Source organism: Solenopsis invicta, chromosome 14 (assembly GCF_016802725.1).
Source record: "Solenopsis invicta isolate M01_SB chromosome 14, UNIL_Sinv_3.0, whole genome shotgun sequence".
NCBI classification, from domain to species: domain Eukaryota; kingdom Metazoa; phylum Arthropoda; class Insecta; order Hymenoptera; family Formicidae; genus Solenopsis; species Solenopsis invicta.
Genome location: NC_052677.1, coordinates 7,408,409 through 7,434,095, shown reverse-complemented (window position 1 = coordinate 7,434,095; position 25,687 = coordinate 7,408,409). Strand labels below are relative to the sequence as shown.

General features: G+C 36.9%; 2 protein-coding genes and 2 long non-coding RNA genes across 4 annotated transcripts in view; 2 read left to right on the top strand and 2 right to left on the bottom strand.

The window, feature by feature from the left end:
* Positions 1–216: 216 nt before the first annotated feature.
* Positions 217–3,044, bottom strand: LOC113003427. Its single transcript, XR_005576293.1, has 4 exons — positions 2,852–3,044; positions 1,950–2,198; positions 907–1,066; positions 217–246 (listed from the first exon to the last, which is right to left on the bottom strand). It is a non-coding gene; the product is annotated as an uncharacterized LOC113003427 (long non-coding RNA).
* A 2,852-nt stretch (positions 3,045–5,896) lies between these two features.
* On the top strand, positions 5,897–6,784 carry LOC120359489. The gene has a single exon (XM_039457074.1). It carries the CDS (start codon positions 5,897–5,899, stop codon positions 6,782–6,784), a length of 888 nt encoding a protein of 295 aa, XP_039313008.1.
* A 101-nt stretch (positions 6,785–6,885) lies between these two features.
* On the top strand, positions 6,886–9,951 carry LOC113006230. Its single transcript, XM_039457073.1, has 2 exons — positions 6,886–6,975; positions 7,141–9,951. Exons 1-2 carry the CDS (start codon positions 6,886–6,888, stop codon positions 9,949–9,951), a joined length of 2,901 nt encoding a protein of 966 aa, XP_039313007.1.
* A 5,080-nt stretch (positions 9,952–15,031) lies between these two features.
* Positions 15,032–25,687, bottom strand: part of LOC120359526 — a 32,474-nt gene continuing 21,818 nt past the window's right edge. Inside the window, exons 2-5 of the long non-coding RNA XR_005576292.1 lie at positions 19,099–20,643; positions 16,010–18,945; positions 15,744–15,895; positions 15,032–15,204 (exon numbers count right to left, since the gene is read on the bottom strand). This is a non-coding gene — a long non-coding RNA (uncharacterized LOC120359526). The remainder of the gene's footprint in view (positions 15,205–15,743; positions 15,896–16,009; positions 18,946–19,098; positions 20,644–25,687) is intronic.

Genomic DNA, 25,687 nt, shown 5'->3' with positions numbered 1-25,687 from the left:
TGGAACACCCTGTATATATATTTAATATATTTAATACAAATCACAACTATTTTTCAAAAATATACTTGTATATTAAATTGTAATAAACTTATGTTTAAAAATGTTACGGCGTGGTTTCATCGTCAGAATAAACAGCTAATTTTGTTACAGCCGCGTCAAATTTTTCTTTCGCTCTTCTTAGCCATTTTTTTATGCCCTCTTCTAAATCCTTTTTTATAAATTTTTCATTGTTTGTTTCTCCTGCAGCTGAAAGATAAAAGATATACACATGTATACATATACGTACATACATACATACATACATACAGGGTGTCAGATAACTACCACCCGTGGTTTCGTGGCTTGATAGATTAAGTAAAACTGAGCAGAAAAGTCCTTTACCATTTTTTAATATTTGCCATACTTAACAAAATAAAAATTAATAAAGTCTGCAAATAAGCGCGTATCACCGCGCGCAAGGACCGCCCGCCGGTCGCCGAGACGTAGGCAGCCGCGGCTGTAGGCGCGGTGCGGTGAGGAGGGAAAAGCAGCAGTAACTCGGGGGCGTAGCTACCTATAGCCGGCGACCGGCGGGCGGTCCTTGTGCGCGGTGATACGCGCTTATTCGTAGACTTTATTAATTTTTTTTTCGTTAACTATGGCAAATATTAAAAAATGGTAAAGGACTTTTCTGCTCAGTTTTACTTAATCTATCAATCCATGAAACCACGGGCGATAGTTACCTGACACCCTGTATATACATACAGTAAGTTAAAATATTTGCAAGTCAATTATTTATTATTAAAATTTTTTGTGATATTATTACGTTTAGAATGGAAATTTCATAATTATGAAAGTTAGAAAATATACCAGAAAACTATTCACTTCTATTTTGTTAATTAATTTAGACAACATTTAATTGCTTACCAATTAACATTTCCGATTATTTCAATTCATGAAATTTTTTTTTGTATTTCTTTCCCAACCAACTGTACTCTTGCGCTAACTTGTCATTTAGGAGTTTACTTAAATTTCGTTTTATAAATTCGTACGAATGTTTGTCACCAATACGCGAAGCTTGGCTAACCTGCAATATAATTATTAATTAAATATTTAAATTTCATATAATGCTTGAATATCATACATCCAAATATTTGTAATTATGCTGTATACATTTTTTTTCAACGTATATTCAACGTATTTTTAATTATATCTGAAATTAAGAAATAATTTTAAATTTTAAACTTCACGAATCACAGATGTTATAACTGTGATATATATCAAAGATGATTTATCGTTAGGTCGTTTAACAAAAATTTGGAGTTAAATTCCATGGAGTTAAATTAGTCCATGTGGTAATCGTGATATAGTTGTATGAAAAGTTACGTTTACTTTAAATGCCAAAGAAAAACTCAAATTCACCCAAAACAATATCAGATTTGATCACCATCTCTCAAGATGCAATGGCAAGTCACTGAAAATATCTTTGTCAAGATAATCACAATGACGTGTATAGAAATTATAAAAATTAAAGTTTTAATTAGAACTGATATTGAAAATAAATAATAAACAAAATATTTACACAAATAACACAATAAAATAAAATTACACCTAAAAGATAATGTTTAATTTAAAAACAATATTACCGATAACTTAAAATTGTGTTCATTATTCAAATATTGCTCAATGTCTTCTAATTGTTGTTCTGTTTCTAATGGAAGCGTGAAAAAATAAAAAATTGATTCCTCTGTTTGAATATTATTATTAGGAGTTTGATTTAGGCTATTTTTTATGTCCCGTATGTCCTCAGACGTTTGCCATAATTGAGTTTTAAAATAATTTTGTTGGCAAATTATTTGTGTAAAATACATGTTTGAAAAATCAATTATTATTATTAATTTTTTACAAACACACACACACACACACACACACACACACATATATATAATAAGCTAAAAATAAATTATTACCAGTTTTATTTTGTATCTGAGCATGTATTAGACAAAGTTGACATGTGCATTCCACGGAATAATTATTTTCTTTGTCCAGGTTGACAAATAAAGGATTATTTTCTTTGTCTGAATTGAAAAATATAGAATTATTTTCTTTTTCTAAGTTCAGAAATAGAGACTCATTTTTGTTTCCTTGGTAATTTAGGTTGTTATTTTGTTGCACATCAATCTGCTTATCTTTAATCTGCTTATCAGTTGTCAATTGTTCTATCAAATAAAAACGATTTAATAAATTAGATAAAATGTCTCTTAATAATAATAATAATAAATTTTCTTATATTTTCTTATTACTTATTTAACTAAAACTTTAGTTAATCTTTTTTGTTATAATCTTATTTGTAACATTTGTTAAAAAATATTTAGCAAAAACAAAGTGTCAGTATTGGTGACTTTCCTCCAATAAAAGAAAATAGATCAAACTGGATTTGTGTATTATGAAAATATATTAGTGTACAAATTAATATATTTTCTTTATACACAAATTCAGTTTGATTTATAATTTTTTATTGGAGGAAAGTCACTAATACTGGCACTAATACTGGTACTTTGTTTTTACTTAATATTTCTGAAACAAATGTTGAAAACTAGACTCAAATTTAATACAATTTGTACATAGCACAATATAAATATAAAAATGTTTTTATGTTTGGTGCAATGATTTTTTTAAAACAAATAATATACTAATTAGTTTTAATAATTTCTAAAAAAATAGTACTTATACATTGAATAATTTTGTAATTGCCATTAATTAATAATCAATAAATATTTCTCGAAAATTTAAATACATAATATAAATACGATTTTCTAATCACAAAAAAAGATGAAATTGTTTCTTATAAAATTAATTATTAATGATATACCTGTTAAGGCAGGAGGTTTTGGTAATGATTTGTAATTGCCTTCCTCATCTTCTTCTGAAGAAAAAAGAGTCTGTCGTTTTATAATTTTTTTTTTTACTCTGTCTAATATACTCTGTCTAAAGTTGGAATACTATAAAATGCTGTAGAAAAGAGAGTTTTTCCGAAATATATCATGAGACACATCAATTTTCAATTTTAGACACGATTTAATCAAAAATACCTCATATTCACCTTGTTACATAAGTACATTTTTTAATAGAAATGATAATAATATAATTTTTTTTTGAAAGTATGAATCTTTAGCTTTAAAACGCTGTATTGTAAAGTTCTTCGAAGTTTTTTTTTTGCAAAGATATAATTTTTTTGAAAAAAGTGGATTTTTAGATGCCCAAAAATACCTTATATTCTCCATGTTACATAATTATACTTTTTAAAAGGAATGACTTTGCCAAATTTTTTTTTTGAAAATGTGACTCTTTAGCTTTAAAACGCCGTATTTGAAAGTCCTTAAACGTTTTTTGTTGCAAAGATATGAATTTTTGAAGAAAAAGTGGATTTTTGACCAATTTCTCATTTTTGCTTAATGGTTTTTCTTTTATAACTTCACAATAAATTATTTTTCGGCATTGCCAATTGTGTAGTCACACTCCTGAGATTTTGAAATTTCGTTTTAAAAAAAAAATCGTAGAAAAATATTGATTGTAATCAAAGTTATAGCTTCTCAAAGTTGAAAAAGTCTCCCAGACCCAAAAATGTGTTTCCGTATTTTACAGGATCAGTGTGTTTAAGGGTTAAATCTAATGTACCATCAGCTTTTTTGCATTTTTCTTTAGCTGTCATGTAATTCTCTAAAAAATGTCGAAATAAATATTCAGTTTATAATTAAATTGCAATTTTATTCTAACTGAAAACAAAAAATGTTAAATTTAATATTATAATATGATTACCATAGGTGCTGTTTCTAAAAATGGTAATTTTATATGAAGGCCAATGTGTGTTTGGCTCTTCATTTTTTCGAATAGCTGCAATCATTTTATCGCGCTGAAAGGGTGGCCAATAACATTGAAAATCCATGACGTTGGTACAACTTCTACTAAATTTTCCTCATTAAATTTGATTACCATCCACGATGATCCTGTTATTTTTATCTGTAAACAACGACAGCAGTATGAAGTCTATTGAGAGGAATAAAGAAAGAAGAAGAGAGAGAGAGAGAGAGAGAGAGAGAGAGACGATGAAACAATCACGTAGATAAAAATAAAAAAATGAAAAATAATGAACTCTGTCTTTCTTTAAAAATCATGCAAATAAACTATTTGGAAAAAGGGGAAATACAACATATTGATCTTTAATGTCAAACATTTATATGTAATTTTTTCTAAGTTCCATATCTGTAAATTTCCAGGATTATTGACTAAATAAATACCTAATTTAGATGATTTGCAAGGTTTAGAATAAAAATCAGTAAGTGATTTATATTTATGACCAATTACAAAAGTATCTTTGTTATTTAAAACAAAATTTTTAATAACTACAATGGTTCCATCAATTAAACAACAGCAATTATCAGGTTCTTTTATTGTTAATGTGTAATTTTTAAATATAACTTTACTGAACTGTTTGCATGTGTCAAAATTTATATGTATATTGAAATCATTGATAAGTAGACCATTAAAATGTTGATTATGAAGTTTGAGAAGACTAATCACTCACGCAGCTCTCACTCGCGCTCTCTTCGGAGTAAATTCCGGTAATTCAACTCGCGTATAACACAATATCAAACATTTGGTCCTTCGAGCCGGATCGAGTGAAGCTGTGCTGAACTTCATAAATTCAAAAAAATCTCCTTCTGGTGTGTAGTGCTCTCGTCCACAAGATGGAGGAACTCGTCGCAATGCAGCAGATTGCGTTGCAGACAGTGGCGAAAGCCCTATCTAATTTCAAGAAGATCGGGAAGCCGAATTACACGCCGGCGAAAATACGATCTCGCATCACCGCCTTGAAAGAAGCCTGGACGCAGTGCACGAATAGACATGCCGCTCTACTGCAAGCAGTTCCTGCCGACGAGCAATCGGAGTCCACGTATTTCACGCAGGACGATTACGGGAAGCACGAGGAGCTCTACCTCATGGCGCTGGACTACATGAACGAGTGTCTGGAGGAGCTGGAGCCTCCCGTGTCCACCTCACCATTGGCAAGCTCGTCGCATCATTTCTGCGCGCCCGCACCGGTATCGTTGCAACACTTACCGCCTATTAATATTCCTCCATTTTCCGGGAAAGCAGAGGACTGGGAAAGTTTTCGAGATAGATTCACCTCCCTTATTATTCTCAATAAGGACCTAACCGCATTCTCTCGGATGCATTTTCTAGCATCCAGCTTGTCAGGTCGTGCTCTCGATACTATCAAAACTATCCCAGTCATTGCAGATAATTTCGTGGAAAACTTTAACTTCGCGTTACGATAATAAGCGCCGTCTAATCGAAATTCACGCGTCCGCTTTATGTAATTTGCAAAGCGTCAATCGCGAATCGGCATGCGAGTTATCCGAGTTGCGGGATAAAGCTAATCGTGCCATAGCATCGCTAAAGAGATTAAATCGCTCCTCGGATGAAATTTTAAGTGACATTCTAAGTCACCACGTCACGCAAAAGCTCGATCCAGCAACCCGGAAGGCGTGGAGATTGAAAGGTGATGATGCGATAATTCCTACGTACGAGGATCTCGATCGTTTTCTCGCGCATCGCGTTCGCGCCTTGGAGGAGCTCACTCCTCTCGGCTCAGCCAAGTCCTCGCGATCGGTAAAGTCGTCGAGCGCCATGGTAGCGACGGCTTCGATCTCGCCGTGTCCGCTCTGTAAATCGGCTCACTTCTTGAATAAGTGCCCTCAATTCGTGCAGAAGAGTTGGAGCCCTCAATTCGAGCCAGAGATTGGAGATCGCGAAACAGCATCAACAATGCGTTAATTGCTTCAGTGCTAAGCACGCCGTCTCAGCGTGTCCAAGCCGTTTTTCATGTCGTCACTGTCAAAAACGACATCATTCCATGCTCCATCTTGACTCGGCCTCTTCCGCTACTGCGACAGTTAGTGCATCCGATTCCGAGACCCCGGCGTCGAACAATTCCGATAAATCTCCGAAAACAGTGGCATTATGCGCGATGTCGGCAAATCTCGCCCGACCGCCGGTAGTCCTCGCCACTGCACGCGTGTTCGTCGGACCTCTCGCCGGTCGTCAAGTCGCTGCACGAGCATTGATTGACACCGGAGCGGAACTTACACTCGTTGCGGCTCATTTAGCAAAAAAATTAAAACTGCGTCGGTTCATACTGCCTACCGCCTTGTCCGCCGTCGGCGGCCTTGACGCGGGCATTCATCGTTACGCCGCGCACATTCAAATCTCACCGATCGACGGGATCGAGCCGCCGGTCGTTACAACAGCGACGATTTTAAGTTCGCTTGCTAGTTACTCGTCAGCGTCTATTCAATCTCCTCTTCAATGGGATCATCTCGCGGATCTCACTCTCGCAGATCCAAATTCTTCAAGTACAGATCCCATTGATCTCATAATCGGCGCTGACATCTACGCAGACATAATGCGAGATGGCGTTCGCAGAGGATCTCGCGGTCAGCCTATTGCTCAAGAAACGATCTTCGGCTGGATTGTTCAAGGCCGCACGCCTCTGTCGAATTCGTCTCGTCGGACCATTACAGTGCAACATTGTACGATCGCGGAATCCGTTTCACTTGATAGCGAATTGAGGAGATTTTGGGAAATCGAGGAAATTCCGAGGCACACGATACTCAGCCCGGAAGAGCAGAGATGCGAGAATCATTTTTTAACTTCTCATTCGCGCACTCCCGCCGGTCAGTACATAGTTCGTCTGCCGTTCAAGAGTGGTCCTCCCTCGATATTGGTACCTCGCGCGATGTAGCGGAGCGATGCCTCAAGACTTTGCTACGCCGTCTTCAAGCTAATTTCGATTTAAAAAGGGAGTACTCAGACTTCCTACAAGAGTATGAAAATCTCGGGCACATGCGCAAGGCTCCCGAATCTTCAGAATCTTCTCAATTCGTCTATATTCCGCACCATCCCGTAATACGCGAAAGCAATGCGACGACTCGAGTAAGAGTCGTATTCAATGCGTCGAGCCCCACCTCGAATTCTCGGTCACTTAATGACCACCTTCTCGCGGGGCAGAAATTACAAACGGATTTGGCTGCGGTGCTTTTACGCTGGCGACAGTATCGCTACGTTTATTCTGCCGACGTCGCAAAAATGTACCGGTAGATTCGCGTCGATCCCCGGGACACAGACTATCAAAGGATCCTCTGGATCGACGAGAAAACCGGAAGAGTACAAGAGTATCAGCTCTTGACCGTAACCTACGGTACAACTTCGGCGCCGTTCTTAGCTTTGCGAGTCCTGCAGCAGCTCATCCATGATGACGGTCGCGATTTTCCTCTAGCTGTTCCCATGCTTAAGGAGAACATTTACGTGGATGACGTACTTTTCGGTGCGGACGAGATTTCACTCATCCGTACGGTTCGCAATCAAGTGTGCTCCTTGCTGCAACGCGGTCATTTCGAATTAAGAAAATGGTCGAGCAACGCGGCTCATTTGCTAAGTGACATTGACGCGCAAGATCATGGACTCGCTTGCAGCAAGGATCTACATCCGGACGAGACATTAAAGGTGCTCGGTATTAGTTGGAGTCCGTCGGCTGACGCATTTCAATTTAGAGTCGTGCGCTGTCCCTCGCCCGCGCGAACGAAGCGCGCCATGCTCTCGTACATCGCTCGTATGTTTGATCCGTTGGGCTTAGGCACGCCCGTTACAATCTCCGCGAAAATTCTCTTGCAAAAGCTATGGCAGCTCCGCGTCGACTGGGACGATGAGGTTTTCACCGATATCGCAAGGCAATGGGAATCCGTGCAATCGTCCTTGCTAGAACTCGATAACTTCCACCTCCCGCGGTGGATTCAAAAGGGATCGGACACGGTCGACTGCGAAATCCACGGGTTTTCGGACGCGTCTAACTATGCCTACGCCGCAGCGATTTATATTCGGCTCACCTCTCGCTCAGGCAACATCACGACTGCCTTGCTAGTCGGAAAGTCAAAGGTCGCGCCGATCAAGACATTGACTGTTCCGCGTCTCGAATTATCGGCAGCCGTGTTAATGTCGCGATTAACGAGGTTCGTCATGGACGCATTGCACATTACCTTCGCTTCCTGCTTTTGCTGGACGGACTCAACCGTCGTGCTCGCGTGGGTCACACAACATCCCTCAAAGTGGAAGACTTTCATTTCGAATCGGGTTGCCGAAATTCAAACCCCACTTCCGTCCGCTTCGTGGCGATATGTTCCCACGGATGAAAACCCCGCGGATTGTGCGTCGCGAGGAGTCTCGGGAAGTCAGCTCGTCTCGCATCCTCTTTGGTGGCACGGTCCGGCGTGGCTAAGGATGCCTGATTCTGAGTGGCCGACGATGAGCGCATCACTCTCAGACATCGCGTTAAAGGAGAACTCGCGCGCGACAGTTCAAATCGCTAGCGTAACGGAATCATGGGAGCTCGCAGACCGATATTCCTCGTGGCCAAAGCTCATTCGAGTGAGCGCGTACATTCTTAGATTTATATCGTGGATTCGAAGACGTGACGAGATCGCTCTTCGGTCGGAAAGTCTGTCTTCATTGACCGCGAACGAAGTACGAGCTTCAAAAAAATTTTGGGTGAGATACATTCAACGCCAACTTTTCCCGCTCGAAATACGCGCTCTCACTCAAAGTAAGTCGGTTCCTTCGAAGAGTCCACTCGTCTCTCTCAATTCGTTCCTGGATGAAGAACAAATAATTCGGGTTGGCGGGCGGCTATCTCAGGCCCCGATACCCGCTCAAGCTCGACATCCGATAGTACTCGGCTCTCACCCGCTGGTCCGCTTACTCATTTTTTATACTCACTTGCGCACTCTTCATGCAGGAACGCAATTGACCCTTGCTACGTTACGGCAAGAATTCTGGCTACTCAGAGCTCGAAGCACGGTCAGATCGATTCTGCACGGGTGCGTAACCTGTGCTCGCGAGAGAGCTCTCACTCCATCTCAACTAATGGGAGACCTTCCCAAGGTCAGAGTGACTCCTCCCGCGCGCGCGTTCCTTCACAGCGGGCTGGACTATGCGGGTCCAGTACTAATTCGATCGCGATCGGGTCGCGGAGTCGCTTCGGCAAAGGCGTATATCGCACTATTCGTGTGCATGGCAACACGCGCCGTGCATCTCGAACTCGTCGAAGGTTATTCTACTCCCGCATTTCTCGGAGCCTATTCCCGTTTTGTAGCGCGGCGAGGTCTTCCCGAATCGATTTATTCTGATAATGGGACTACCTTCGTTGGGGCGGATCGCGAACTCGCTGCAGCGTTTCGCGCAACTCTTCGGGATCCCGATTTACAGAATCGCACGGCCGCAGATAGTGTCTCGTGGCATTTTATACCTCCTTCCGCTCCTCATTTCGGGGGGTTATGGGAGGCCGGTGTCCGTAGCACAAAGCATCATATTCGGCGTGTTGTGGGGGCTCATACTCTGACCTTCGAGGAGTTCTCCACGCTACTATGTAATATCGAGGCGTGTTTAAATTCGCGTCCATTGGCATCTCTTTCTGACTCGCTGGATGACTATACTTTCTTAACTCCGGGGCATTTCCTCATAGGCTCCGCGCTTAATTCGATCCCGGAGCCCTCGCTGTTGCAAGTCAAAGAAAATCGGTTGACGAGGTGGCAGCTCGTTCGCCAACTGACCGAACGTCTGTGGAAAGTTTGGCAACAAGACTATATTAATACGCTGCAACAGCGAGTTAAATGGAAGCGCGTAAATCCACACGCACTTCGGGTCGGACAACTCGTCCTGTTGCGAAACTCGCTCCTCCCTCCGTGCAAATGGGAGCTTGGGCGGATTAGTCTGTGTCATCCGGGATCGGACGGTCTGATTCGTGTCGTGACCGTTAAAACAGCGTCTTCGGAGTATAAGCGGCCTATCAGCAAAATATGTATTTTGCCAATCGACATCGAGAATGCGTCTAATGGCGAGGACGAAGCGTCGTCTTAACTACAAACATGCCGAACGCCTCTGCTTCGCGTTATAAATTTCATCATTACTTCATTCCATTTCGAAATTATTATTTCGAGGCGGGCGGTATGTTTCGCGTTCAACTAATTATAAGTTACTTAATTTCTTTTTTTTGTTCGTTCGCTATTCATTTCAAAATGTTGTTAAATTGAAGATTTATGATATTCGCAAAGTCTTATATTATTGTACTTCGACGGTCACGGGAATAATATTTGCAGGCGAAGCAAATAAGTTTTTGTCGTGGTCGTCCGCAAAGGAAGGTCGAATCCAGCAAATATTATTCCCGTGACCGTCGAAGTACAATAATATAAGACTTTGCGAATATCATAAATCTTCAATTTAACAACATTTTGAAATGAATAGCGAACGAACAAAAAAAAGAAATTAAGTAACTTATAATTAGTTGAACGCGAAACAAAGTTCATTACAAATTGTCATTAATTTTTTATTATTATTAACACAGCAATTTTGTTCACTTATTCAACAAACAATTTGTTCCAGTATTTTATCATTTTTACGTATTATTTTTAATATAGTTTGCAAATAATTTTCAAATGGAAAAGCACTAAATTCCTGTAGAGTTCCAAATTTTACTGTATCATCATGTAAGTGTAATAAATTATGAATGTTGATTGAAGCATTTTCTTTGCCATATAGAATAATAAAAGTATTAACAAAATATTCTAATAATGATTTAGCATAATCTGAATAACAATACATATGCTTTGAATTTTACAAAATTGATACTGCTACGTGCAAAGTTAAAAAATTTATGTATTTATCATAAGTAATAACAGATTTTAAAACAATAGGTCCGGTACAACAAAATATACAACAAAAACGTATACAACAAAAATGTCCTGAATTCAGTTGCTTTCCACCTTTTATTCAAATATTGATCGTGGTTTACGGTTAATTTCGCATGGTATGTTATCATTCTAAGCTTCTAATAATTTTGATAATTTAGACATTTCATGAAATGATAATTTAGATCGAGGTTTTCTAAAACACCATAATTTAACAATCAATTTCTGAACAACTCCCAGATAAAGCAAATGCATTGGATCTGACGGAAAATCTTTTATCATATCAATGTTGGGAAAAAATTCCAGAATTGAGGTACCTGAATTGAGGTACCTGTTTTGATTGTAATTTTATTTTAAAATCGTTATGTGTTCTTAAAGGAAAATTATTTAAATAAAGATAGCTCACTCAATCATGAATATATTCACCTTCTGCCTTTCTTCTATAACTCTTCCTATCGTTGTCATAGTTTTAAGGACAGCATGAAAACCTTTATTAAAAATTCTGGCTGCTAAATAAACCGCGATTTAAATTATTTCTTCATGAAGGTATTTAGTCGCGAATCGCAGGTACAGTAAAAACTCTCGTTATTATTTTGAAATTCGCCACACAAACATCTTTTTAACAATTCTCTTGATAATAAATCTTCGAAAATGGGCTTGCTGACTATCTTCATGTAGTGGTGGTTCATGATCGAATTCATCAAGCCTGCTCTCGGAATTAAGACTGACTCATAACTCTGGAAGTTTTACGAATTTCGAAATGAAATTTATGGAGATATTTTTGAGATGTTAAACAAAAATATTCCGTAAAAAAATCGATTTTTTGACCCAAAAAACCAAACTCCCTCCCCCTTAAAAGGATGCTAAAATATCGCGAATTACCGACATTTACAGTGCTTAAAATATCTTTGGATTGGCGTTGCAGAATCACAAAAATTTTTTTTACAATTAAAATATGCGTAAAAAGTAGAGATGCTCAAGTCAATTTTACAAAAAAATCGAACAAAAATGTAATAAATCATTAAAAATTTATTCGTGTAGCCATCACCTGAGGTTAACTTTACTTTAGTACAAAAGTTGTGTAGCTCGTACGTACAAAATCATAGTAGAGTGCCCTTCAGAAAACATGCACGAATAACATTGACCGTGTGAAATTACGACTAAACACATAACAAAAAAAATTAAATAAAGTACTTTTACTATATGCATATCTTGCTCAACAAAGCTGAACTGTCATAAACAGAACAATATGGTGTTCAAAAGTAGGTGATAGGTTTTTTTTCAGATGGCAATATAATTGAAAAATAAAGACAGATCTATACGTTGGACAAAGAGCGATAGCCTGGTCTCGCTCGAAAAATAATCTGTAGTATCGAGGAAGTTCTTCTGTTATTCTGGCATCCTCTTAAGTGATAAACTAAACAGTTAGTTTTCTATCAAAGACTGTTTGTTTATTTTAATGACTTGTTACGTTAAAAAGTGTTCATTTTCATTTATTGATTTATGTTGCTTATAATGATATAAAATGATAATGATAATAATATATAATATACACTAAGTAATAAAATTATCGCAACACTCATTTATACAAAAATTTCGCACAACTTCAAATAATCATAACTTTATTAACCTGTAGTGATCACACTTTCAAATAATAACATAATGGTAACATGAAATCCACTGGACCTTAATGCACAAAATCAATTGCAATTTGCCAGCTTTTTGATATTTTGTCGCAAAAATTTTATTGGACATACCTTGAGGTCTATTTTTTATTATCTAATTTTTTTTTTAAATTAGAATTTAACATAGTGAAAAAAATTCAAATAGAAAAAACTGCAAAATTTGACTTTTTTACAAAAATATTCATAAAATTTTTAATTTTTGAGATAATTAAACAAAAATTTAGGGATGTATTCTCAAGATAGTATACTTTCAGATAAATTTAACATAATAAACAAATTCAAATAAAAAAAACTGCAAACTTTGACTTTTTTTACAAAAATATTCATAAAATTTTTAATTTTTAAAATAATTCAACAAAAATTTAGGAGTATATTCTCAAGATAGTATACTTTCAGATAAAAATTAATTTCGATAAAAATTAAATTCGAACAACAAAAAGTTGTTCGATTTTGAATGGTTTGTCTACCCTTAAATTTAGAAGAAGAACGTGGTTTTTGGACTCCGTGAGACCATTACGGGTTAAAAATTATCGTACTTCAAAGTTTTTTTTTTAATTTTAAAGCTTCAAGTTTTTACTTTAAAGTGTGTTACATCCAAAAGATTCCACGAGTCCCTTTTTGTATACATAAAATAAGCGAGGAAATTGTACTTAAGATTTACAACATTTAATTGTTATATCTGGAGCAATTCACGATTTCTCCAGATCTCTCCACGATTTCTCTCTTTTATAAAAACACCATCTCTTGGTTATTATAAAAAAAATTGAACATTGTCTCTGAAAGATATAACGTTCAAATATCCGAAGCAATAAAATGAAAGCAAAAAAAGAGAAATTGTGGGATGACAGAATTACAAACAATATTTGCTCATTCTAACAATGATCTATAAAAACGAACAAAGCCAGGACTTGAAAAAAAGAAAAACGTAAATGATATTTAAGTCCGGCGACAACAAAAGATAAGATTGGGTTACGACACCGGGCAGAAACTATAAAACTATAAATCAAAATTTACAACCCTGGCTTTGTTTGTCTGAACGTATGTTTCATCACAAACCAAAAGATGATTCATGTAGAAACAGAATCAGAAACAAACTGACACGGCAATATAAAAAATCAGAGTTGAATTTTCCAGGAAGAAAAATCGTAGATAACAAATCCCTTAAGCAATTGGGTGATTGCTCGCACCTCTTAAAATTAAGAAAAATTGTAGATAACGAATTCCTTAAGCAATTAAGTGACTGCTCATTCCTCTTAAAGTTAAGAAAAATCAGGAAAAGATGGAAAACTAGCCAACAAGAGATCATCTGAAAAGATGATTGATAGAGAGCGTTGGTGAAATATCCAACAAACGAGCCCGAAAGCTTCAGCGACAAATAAGCTACAAGAGAGAAATCTCAAAAAGCTTCACCAAATCTCTATTTTACCCACTCGATCATTCCCCACGCCCTTTCCTAAGCCCTATAAAATGTGCAACTTCCTGGCGCTCCGGCATTATTTCTTCAAAATTCAAAATTCTCACTCTTATTGTTAGTCAAGTCTACATTGAGAAGAAAGCCTGGTTATAATTATCTAGCCTAGATGATAGTTACTAAATGGTAAAGTAACATAATATCAATGAAATGTTTAGTGAAAGTAACAAAAAAAATGATCACTGATATTTAATATTTGGTTTAGTTTACCCAAGATTTGGTAATCGATAATAAGGCTCGATAATTATTATCAAATCATATAATAAATAAAAACAAATGAATTTGCAAATATAACTAAACTGTTTAGTAATAGATACCAAATAATATGGTAAGTTGTACTATAGCATTTGGTATTTAATTAAATTGCTTAGTAATAGTTATCGAATAAAATAATAAATAGTACCGTATTAATATGGTACTACTTATCATTCGTTATCTATTAAGTAACAGCTACCGAATCATTCGGTATCTATTAAGTAATAGGTACCAAATCAATTTGTCATAAATACTAAATAATTTGGTTTTACTGGTGCATGATTTAATGAATATTATCAAATGCTATGGTCATAATTACTATATGATTTGATAACAATTATTAAATTATTGTACGAGTGATCATGGTCAAAAGTTCCGGAGATAAGTTGTTTCTAACGGTTATACCTTCAAAATGAAAAGAAAAAGCGTTGTGTTTTTAATTGTTTTTGCCGCATGATCAACTCACGCAACTCATTTGCAAGATATAATTATTAAGAACAACTTTTCTCCTGAACTATTAGCCATAGTCATCTCTACAATATTAAAAAAAAATAATAACAAAATGATTGACTTGACATAACAAGAGTGAAATAATTCTGAAATAAAATTTGTAGTAATTCAAATTGAAACAAATTTATTATCTAAACTACACATAAAGAAAATAATACTATATATAGGGTGTCAGATAACTACCGCCCGTGGTTTCGTGGATTGATAGATCAAGTAAAACTGAGCAGAAAAGTCCTCTACCATTTTTTAATATTTGCCATAGTTAACGAAAAAAATATTAATAAAGTCTGCGAATAAGCGCGTATCACCGCGCGCAAGGACCGCCCGCCGGTCGCCGAGACGTAGGCAGCCGCGGTTGTAGGCGCGGCACTGTGCGGTGAGGAGGGAAAAGCAGCAGTAGCTGTGGCCTGCGAGCGGCGCGGCAAGGAGGGAGAAGTAGCAATGGGCACTCGCGAGCGGCAAACGGTGCTAGATCGTCGCTCTAAGCTGCTCGTTCCCTCGTTTTCTTATGAAAATGAAATTTTTTAATACAATATCTAAATATGGAAATGTATCTTTTTTCATTACAAATGTGTGTATACACACATACATGCATGAACAACGCGTGACAGATACGCGCAATTTAAGAAGTAATTTTTTGCGCTGTGGTAAAAAAAAGTGCTATCATTTCCACACCACCTTGCGGTAGATAGCATGGTGTGTTTTTTTTAAGTGGTATCTCCAGTAGGCCTAATCCACTTTCTTGCATTTTTAATGCAAGAATTGTTCAAAATGCCGTCCTCGTTCTCGTACGCAAAGTTCGGCCCTTCGAGTAATATTGCGCGTTGCGCGATGCGCCATTTCCGGCGTGATGATACGGAAAGGTGCGAGAATTGCTTTTCGCATCTCAGCTTCCGTACCATCACGCCTATGCTCTAAATCTTTGATGTAACCCCAAACAAAATAGTCGAGCACGTTAAGATCTGGCAACCGCGCCGGCCAAGTGATTAGGCCATTTTGATCCATCCATCTGCCCGGATAACGCTTGTTTAAAATTGTGCATACTTGCTGCAAAAAATGTGCAGGAGCCCCGTCGTGCTGATAAATAATTTCCGACCGTTCGCGAAGGGGAACATCTTCCAAAAGAGCGGGTAACACATTTTCCAGAAATGTACGTAAATCAGCCCAGTGCGAAATGGGAGAAAATAAGGACCAATCTGAAAATTGTAGTAACAGTGTGATTTTTAAAAACTAAGTCTGTGTGTGTGTGTGTGTGTGTGTGTGTGTGTGTGTGTGTGTGTGTGTGAGCATTTCTTAATTGATATACCTACAATTCGGTCCGCTATTATTCCTGCCCATACGTTTATGGACCACCGATACTGGAAGGCTCCTTGCCGAATGGCGTGCGGATTTTCATCTGCCCATAATACTCGATTATGAGAGTTGAACACGCCGTTCCATGTGAAGATCGCTTCGTCCGTCCACGGGATGCGGTCGGGGAAAAGGTCATTTCACCGACACTGCGCGAGCAATCCTATATTCATTTAGCCAGCAGTTAATATTTCTTATAACTAGCGCAAACATTTTATGAAAATAATAAGAACACCTTCATAAAAGTAAATGCGCTGCTCTGCATCTCGCGCAAAAATTTGTTGCACCCGCTGATAGTGGTACGGGTGCAATCCGTTGCGGCAAAGAATACGGTGCACCACGTCTCGTGATAAACCCAGCGCACGAGCAGCACGACGCACGCTGTTCCGGGGATCCTCCTCGAACGCTCGTAGGATCCTCTCTTCCTGTACGCGAACTTACATTTGTCAACCACCGTCTTGCTGAGAATGCAACACCGATCCTCTTTCCCAGCAACGTTGAATGCATCGCAAAATAACGTGAGAATCGGAATGTCGTTCTCGGTTGGGAAATTGTTCAGCGTACATGCGAGCAGCAAGATTTGCGTCTCTTCCTGCTTCACCATAAATTATTACCATTTCGGTATATTACGCAGTACTATATTCTGCCATTTGATCGCAACAAATAACGATACACAGCGATGATACACAACGGAAGCACCTCGAGATATTCAAAGACACGCAAAACACGATGAAGTCTATAAAATAACAAATGATATTCAAAAACAACGCTCGTATCGCTGTTTGTTAATCTTCCGCCTAAGTGCGGCGACGCCAGTGTTCTTATTGAATTTTCTTGTTTTATACACTTCAACGTGTTTTGCATGTCTTTGGGTATCTTGAGGTGCTTCCGTCGGGTATCATCGTTATTTATTGCAATCAAATGGCGGAATATAGTGCTGAGGAATACATCGAAATGGTGATAATTTATGGTGAAGCAAGAAGAGATGCAAATCTTGGTGTTGCATTCTCGGCAAGACCGTGGTCAACAAATGCAAGTTTGCGTACAAGATGAGGAGAGGATCCTTCGAGCGTTCGTGGAAAACCCGGGAACCAGCTCAAAAAATTAAATTTTCGGGGGAAGAATCCAGAACTTTCGGCACAAACCCACTCTTGTCCGGCTCAGGTGATACCGGAGACGATTCCTACGACGATGCGATACTTGAAAATAAGTAAAACGATGGCTAATCAAAATAACTTTGCTACTCTAAAATACGCGGTAGAAGCCGTCCCCTTCTTCGATGGCCAAAATATGGCTTTATCTTACTTTATTGAAGGATGCGAAGAAGCAAAATCCATTCTTCCTAGCAAGTCTAAACCTCAGTTTGCTCGAGTTATCAGAACCAGAATTGTAGACGAAGCGTGCCGTACAATTTAAGATCAGAATTTCGACAGTGTTGCTGGATTAACTGCATTTTTTAAACAAGTTTATGGTCCATTCAAATATCAATTGCAAGGGGTATATCAATTGCAAGGGGAGCTAGGTACATTTATTAGAAAAACGAAGAAAATGTTGTTACTTACGCGAATCGAGTAAAACTGTTGGGAAAACAGATATTAGAAGCATATAAAACTTGGGGAAATAGTTCCGTAGACCAAAATGTGAAAACTTCTTTAAAAAAAGATATAAGTAGATGTTTTATTAAAGGTTTAAAATCGGAAATAGAACAAAGAATCGCAAGAAATCAGAATGTTCAAGAGACCGTAGCAGATGCAATACGTATAGAAAGAGAATTAATAACTGATTTACGACAGGGCAGCACTTCAAGTCAAACGCAAAATATCATTCGGCCACCAGAAACTTGTCAAATTTGTTACAAAATAGGGCATTCGTCTTCCAAGTGTAAAAAATTAACACCTTTATTTCAGCAAGCCTCAAACAATTTAAAATTAGGCGCCAAAATTTTAAATTTGTCAGATATGTAAAAAACGCGTGCACGGTGCCGATAAGTGTCAATTGCGCGACCCTCAAGCTCGTCAATCCGTTAAAATAATACAGGATGTATGTCAATTATGTTCAAAAACCGGACATAATGCAAAATCTTGTCGAGCTAATAAATTTAATAATCAGAATAAACTCTTAGTAGTTTGTCAGTGGTGTGAGAAAACGGGTCACACAGCAAACAATTGCTGGAAAAAAGAAAATAAAAATTCATCAAAATTAGTTCGTCAAATTTGCAACATGTTGGCCACGCAAAAAACTGTCGATCTAGTTTAAAGAGAAACACGACGAGAAACGATTCATTAATCTGCCGTTATTGTAAAGAAGCAGGGCATTTTCTCAAAAATTGCAAGTTACGCATTGCTAGTAATAATCGTAGAAAAGCAGGTAATCAGGGAAATTTCAACAGCCCCTCCAAGTCGAGTGTGCAGGGGTCCGAGCGGATTTCACACCCATCTATATCACAAAAAACTCAGTAAATGAAATTTTGTTGGAAGTTCAACCCGTAACCATAAATCTAGACAAATAAAGTCGCGTGCCCACTATTCAGGTAAAATTCGATGAATCTACCCCCACATAAAATTAATATGCAGTGGTTGGATACCGTGTGTGGACTGAATATAATTAAAGAAAATGTAACCGCTGGCAAAACTGTCAATTACTATAACATATTAAAATTAATTAAATATTTGGCATAAATAAATATTCGGTATATACGTTAGAAGTTACCTTAATTCTTTTTGAAAAGGAAGTAATTTTCCACATCGTGTCAAGCGAATTTCCAAAACATTCTCAAAAATTGATTATGCTAAAGGATATTTAGATATATCAGGAATTAATGCGCCTTTCTTTTCGCCGGAGACTATTCTAGCAGCATCTCGATCAGAATCATTGTTTTACATCAGGATAGAAAATTCTGAAATTAAAATAGGATTTATACATAAGCTGAAAATAGCTCATGGGATTGATTCAAAGGAAACAATAATAGAAAATATATCTGGAAAGGCATATTTAAAAATCATAAGCACTGTTAAGAATTGTAGCAAATTGATAAATCAAACGAACTTACCAAGTGAAGTTCGATTTGAATTATGCCGGTTGTCTCGTCCGGATAGACAATAATTATGTTATGTCTCTGCGTGTGCTACGCCCAACAGTTTTAGATCTGCCTAAAAATTTCAAAAAAGGCAGAGAGGTCACGTGTTTCGTGACAGTGCGCCATGCGCCGATAACGGCGCCCTTTCTTGGCGCTAACTTCATTAGTTTAGATTGCCAATCACCTAAAAATAATTTACCGGGTGGGAGAAAGAGTTTCTAATTGCAGGGTGGAAAGTCCATCCGGACGAGACACCCGGCATAATTCAAATCGAACTTCACTTGGTAAGTTCGTTTGATTTATCAATTATGCTTAGGGTGTCTCGTCCGAATGTGGACAATAATGTGGTTGTTTAGATCCTGGTGATTTGCACTTTATTGAATCGTAATATTATGTTCTTGTTGTAAAAAACCTTTATACACCTATTGGTCCAAATCCGTAATTTATAAGAAGACTTAAATAACATGTAAGCTCTTACAATAATGTAATGCAACGCATAGAAAACAATGGGGTGATCTTATCGGGTTAACACCGTATTTGAAAACTTCTCAGAGTCTATTAGAGGACGGTTGTAAAAAGATGCGAACACTCGCGATTGGCCTGTTCATCTTGCCGCGCGTTTAATAGTTTCTAAAGATACAACCTTCTGTGCCGCTGATGAAGTGGAAACATGACGTGTGCTATGTGCGGAAAAGAAATGAGACCTTACTCCACACTCTTCTAGGCTCGATCTTATCCATCGACTAACTATCTGATGGCCTACTGGGTATATGGCCTTGACCAGGAGATGAATAACTTGTTACAGGAAGGTACTCGAAGGCTTTTAGTAGCTTCTAAATAGATCTTCATTAAAGTAAAAATGCACAAGCCCTTGTTACCTCTAAATGGAGAAAAAATGAATAGAGGTTGAGATTGTCCTGGTGCAGAGGTTTTTAATCTGTCTGGCACCCCGATTATGAGTTTATCCTCAATAGATATTTGTGAAACTTTGATTGATGTGAGCGTTTGTACTCTATGGCCTGTACCCAGAGCGAGGAGGAGGACTAACTTCTTTGTGATTACGTCTAGAGATAATGTGTCATACGGGTATAACGTCGCGAGTTTCTCTAGGACTGGGGCCAGGTCCCACACGTAATCGTATCGAGGGCGAGGAGGTTTAAGAACCCCTACTGCTTTACAGAATCGCTTGATTAATCTATGGTTTCTAATCTGGTTGTCTGAAATCAAAGATATTGCAGATCGGGTGTTGTTAATTACCAAGTAAGAGTTTGATTGGATTAGCTCCTGAGCTAAAAATTGAAGGAGCTGCTTCGGGGTTGGTGACCATATAGAAGCAGATGCCGCTTTACAGAACAGCCACCAGCTGCGAAGAGGTTTAGTGTACTGTTTGATAGTTGATTCTGGTAAAGATGCCATAGTGGTATCTATTGCTTCTGGTGGCACTCCTCGGGCCGTGAATGCCTGCCTGATAAAAGCCCTGCTGCCAGGGAAAGTGTCCTCCATGCTGGGTGGAACTGCCTGAAAGGTGAAGAGAGAAGGTTATAAGTTGGATTGAGAACTAGAGGATCTCCTATCAAAAAGCGGCGGAATAATGGAAACCACGCTTGAAAAGGCCACCAGGAAACGACAACAACTCCTATTGCTCGATTGTTCAGAATTTTCTTGAGTACACAAAGCAAAAGAATAAACAAAGAAAAAGCGAAAAATTTTACATTTAATCATGATATTGTAAACGCATCAATTGCAATAACGCCTGGATCCGGAAACCAGGATATATAACTTGTACATTTTGCGTTGATGATTGAGGCAAAAAAGTCAATATCGAAGTCAATATCCAAACTCCGAAAGTATCTGAAGGAAGGCATCCTCTGAAAGGGACCATTTTGTGTCTATACTAATCAATCTGGATTCTCGATCAGCTATGACGTTATCAACGTGAAGCAATGTATGAGGCAAAAATCATGATATTCCGACTTTTGCACCAAAACCAGATCTGTCTCGCCATTGATAAAAAGTGTGGGTACTGGACCCAAAACAATTTATATTTGCAATAACTGTTGTGTTATCTACTCTGAGGAGGATTTGGCAATCTCGCTGATCTGATGCGAAACACTGAAAGGCATAATAAACGACTTTAAGCTCTAGAAAGTTTATGTGAAAAGTTTTGTCCTCTTTTGACTACCATCTTCGATTAGTACCACAAGAAGCACCCCATCCTGATAAGGATGCATTAGAAAAGATTTTTAAGGTCGCTACGTCTGATTGGATGAAGTTTACCTGTTCTGAAGAATATCTTAATTCACCAATCAAACTCTTTATTTAAGTGATCCGGAATGTACATCATGGCTGAGTAGTTGTCATTAGAATTAAATAAAGCCAGAAACTTTGTTCTTTCAAATGCTCTGGTATAGAAGGGGCCATATTGGACCGCCAGACAAACAGAAATTAGCGATTCGAGCATGCGTACAAAATCTCAAATTGTACATTTTTTGATCTTTGAAAAACTTAAAATCAAATTGTATAAATTTCTGCGGTGCTTTAGGGGGATCGCCACAGATTGCCGCACTGAGTCGAAAATAAAGCCTAAATATTTAGTCTGGATTTTGAAACTCCGGATCTCCAGAACCTTGGAGGAAATAGCTTCAAAATCTCTCCTGAATTGCTCAGAGGTTCAAAAATCCTTGAAGGGGAAAGTTACCAAACCTTTTTTGGATTGTTCAGTAATCCAGAAATCCTTGAAGAGAGAAGTTTCCAAATCTCTCCTGAATTATTCAGCGATTCAAAAATCCATGAAGGGGGAAGTTACCAAACCTTTTTTTGGATTGTTCAGTGATCCAGAAATCCTTAAAGAAGGTAATTTCCAAACCTCTCCTTCTATTTGTGAAATTGTTGGAAATAATAATCCAATTCCTCTAACAAATTACATGCCTGACAATCGTGAGGAGGCAAGTAATCAAGCCTCGTTATGCGACGAGGCACAATCATCTATAATAAAAACAAGGGAAGGTTCTTTATTCCCTCTAAAACAAATAAGATTTCCAAGAGTTAAAACATTCTATAAAATTAATTGTATACAAAACTCTCTCTCATGTAACTATTGAAGAACTTGCGAAAAAAGTCAAATATTATAATTCTTATATTAATAGTCTTTATAATCCCCCAAAAAGTAAACCGTCTTCAGAAGTAATTGCGATAATTCAAGCTCTATCTCAAGAGATCGAAAATTTAAAAAAAGAGAAAGAGAAACAAAGGACGCACGATGATATATCATATAAATGCTTAAAAATATCTGAAGAGTTAAAAGAACATAGGTTTGAATAAATTACAGAATTATTACGGCTAGAACATTTGAATACACAAGAAAGGAATAATGTGATGAATCTTATAGTCAACAATCACGACAGATTTCATATTCCCGGAGAAAAATTAACAGCAACACAGATATTGCAACATCAAATACCGACGACCGATGATCGACCAATAAATACAAGACAATATAGATTTCCGCAACTACACAAAGAAGAAATAAACAAGCAAGTCAAAGAATTACTAGAAGGAGGCATTGTAAAACCTTCTCAATCACCGTACAATATGCCTATATGAATTATACTTAAAAAAGAAGATTCAAATGGAAATAAATGATGAAGAATGGTACTAGATTTTCGTGCTTTGAATAAAAGAACTATCGGTGATGCGTATCCACTACCTAACATAGTCGATATCATAGATCAACTAGGAGGCTCTCTCTATTTCACCATATGTGATTTATCTTCGGGATTCCATAAAATAAAAATGGATCTGATAGCCATAAAACAGCATTTACAACACCTTTTGGGCATTATGAATTTGATCAAATGCCTTTTGGATTAAAAAACGCTCCTGCTACATTTCAACGATTAATGGATTTAGTATTAACAGGATTACAAAGCAAGGGACGCTTCATTTACATGGATGATATTGTCATATACGCCACCTCATTAGAGGAACATAAAAAAAAATTTTATTTACTAATGAACCGATAGCGCGAGGCTAACTTTAAATTACTTTAGCCTTTAGCCTAATAAATGCGAATTTTGGAAAACCGAAGTAACATATCTTGGACATGTGATTAATAAGAATGGAGTTAAGCCAGATTCTAAAAAATTAGAAGCAGTAAAAAATTTTTCCAGGCCTAAAACGTTGAAAAATATCAAACAATTTTTAGGATTAGCAGGATATTATAGAAAATTTATATCCAATTTTTCTAAATTAGTTAAATTATTAACAAATCTATTAAAAAACAACGTTCGATTTGAATGAAAATCAGATCAAAAAAAATCATTTGAAATGCTTAAGCAAAAATTATGCAAAAAACCAGTACTGCAATATCCTGATTTTTTAAAACCTTTTATATTAACCACCGACGCTTCTGGAATAGCAGTAGGAGACATATTATCACAAGGAGTAATAAATAAAAATTTACCGATAGAATACGCTTCAACTGGTAACACTTTAACTGGTAAAGAATTAAAGTATGATACATATGAGACAGAAGCCTTAGTAATTTATTGCGTTAAACATTTCAGACCGTATTTATATGGACAAAAATTTACTTTAGTTATGGATCATAAACCTCTGGTTTGGTTTAAAAATACGCAAGACGACAACATGAGAATACTCCCCCTGGAGATTAAAACTAGCAGAATATGATTATGACGTTGTATATAAGGCAGATAAAACTAACATAAATACCGATGCTTTATCCAGAAATCCTGTAATTCTCGAAGAAGCAGATTACCATGTGATTGGGCATAACAAATCTCTTGATTCAAACAATCCAAAAAATACAGAAATAATTTCTGAAATATTAGAAGAATCAGATGAAGAAAAAGATGATGAAAACTTCAAACTTTATCTTTCAGATCTTAAAGAACGAAGAAACAGATGAATATGTGCCGAGCGAAGATTTAACCGAGCATCATAATTTAATATCGCCTATACACAAAAAATTGAGTGAAACACTAAAATTCAGGTCGAAACAGCTTTTATTCATGATCCTCCTGACAATAGTAAAATACAGACACGAAGTCAAACAAAGAGTAAGAACACTCAATTACCAGAAGAATTAAGAAACTGTAAAGATGAAATTAGAGAAATAGAAGATAAAAATGACTCACCAGACAAATTAAATGCAGATAAAGAAACAGATGACGAAAATGAAAAATCAAAGGATAGAAATCAGAATCAAGAGATAAGCAAAACTCGTAAAAAACCCGCTGTAATTGATACTCAAACATTTCAAGGAAATATAATTGAAACACGAGATTTATTATTTTTACGCAAAGATAACGTTGCTTATTTCACTAACACAAACGGGAAAACGTTAAACAAAGGCTCACAAAAATTATTCGAGCGGAACGAATTACCCAATTTAAATTCTCTTACACTAAACCAATAGCAATAAAATACAAAAAGTATTACCATATAGCCTATTAGTAAAGGACAAGGTGAAGGCCCGATAATGACCTTAGACAAAATTACAACGGTAATTAAAGATTTGAGAAAAACCGTCGAACATTTAAAATTAGAAACAATCAGCATTACAAAATCTACTGTTACAGACTATGTTAATAACGTACAATGGAACAATATCAAATCCATACTACAAATAATTTTTGTTGATTCATGAACTAAATTAATTATATACAACGGAGTAATAAAAAATATCCGCCTAAAGATCTTCGTCTTATTATTATCGGCGAGGTGCATTGTTCGCCTACGGGAGGACACTAAGGTGATACAAAAACATATCATAGAATAAAGCATAAATACTGCTAGGAAAATTTAAAATCCGATGTTCAACAATATATACAATAATGTCTGCAATGCCAATTAAAAAAATTAGTACGCGTAAAAACTAAACAGCCAATGATAATTACTAACACTCCAGGGTCTTCTTTTGATAAGATAGCAATGGATCGGACCTTTGCCAAAAACGGAAAGAGGAAATAAATATATTCTAACATTACAAGATCAATTAACAAAATTTAGCATGGGAGTTCCTTTACCAGATCAAACATCTGAGACAATAGCTGAAGTTTTTGTAGACAGATTTATTTGTGTGCTGGGAGCACCTAAAGCAATATTAACAGACCAAGGAAGAATTTTTATTAGTGGTTTAATGAAAAAGGTAGCCAAAATATTTAAAATTCGCAATTTTCGAACGACGGCTTTTCACCCACAATCAAATAGATCGTTAGAGAGATTACACCACGCGCTAGGAGAATATATGAAACAGTACGCTACTGATCAAAAGTAATGGGATAAATAGATCGGCCATGCAATGTTTAATTATAATACAAGTGTACATGAAGCAACAAAACATACTCCTTATGAGTTAGTTTTTAGAGAAATAGCAAGAATTCCTTTTAACGAACTCATAGCTTCAGAAGATAAATTAGCTAATTACGACGACTATCTAGTAGATCTTGTCACGCAGCTCCACGCTATACAAGCAACCGCCCGTACAAACATAATAGAAGCAAAACCTAGTCAAAAACTAGTCAAAGAAATACTACGACAA

What these genes read in the sequence shown, in the direction of transcription:
- LOC120359489 (XM_039457074.1), top strand. Translation starts at nt 5,897, where the DNA reads ATGCTCCATCTTGACTCGGCCTCTTCCGCTACTGCGACAGTTAGTGCA.
- LOC113006230 (XM_039457073.1), top strand. Translation starts at nt 6,886, where the DNA reads ATGCGCAAGGCTCCCGAATCTTCAGAATCTTCTCAATTCGTCTATATT. An exon ending in AAAGCAATGCGACGACTCGA is followed by an intron (nt 6,976 to 7,140) that starts GTAAGAGTCGTA and finishes ATGTACCGGTAG; the next exon opens with ATTCGCGTCGATCCCCGGGA.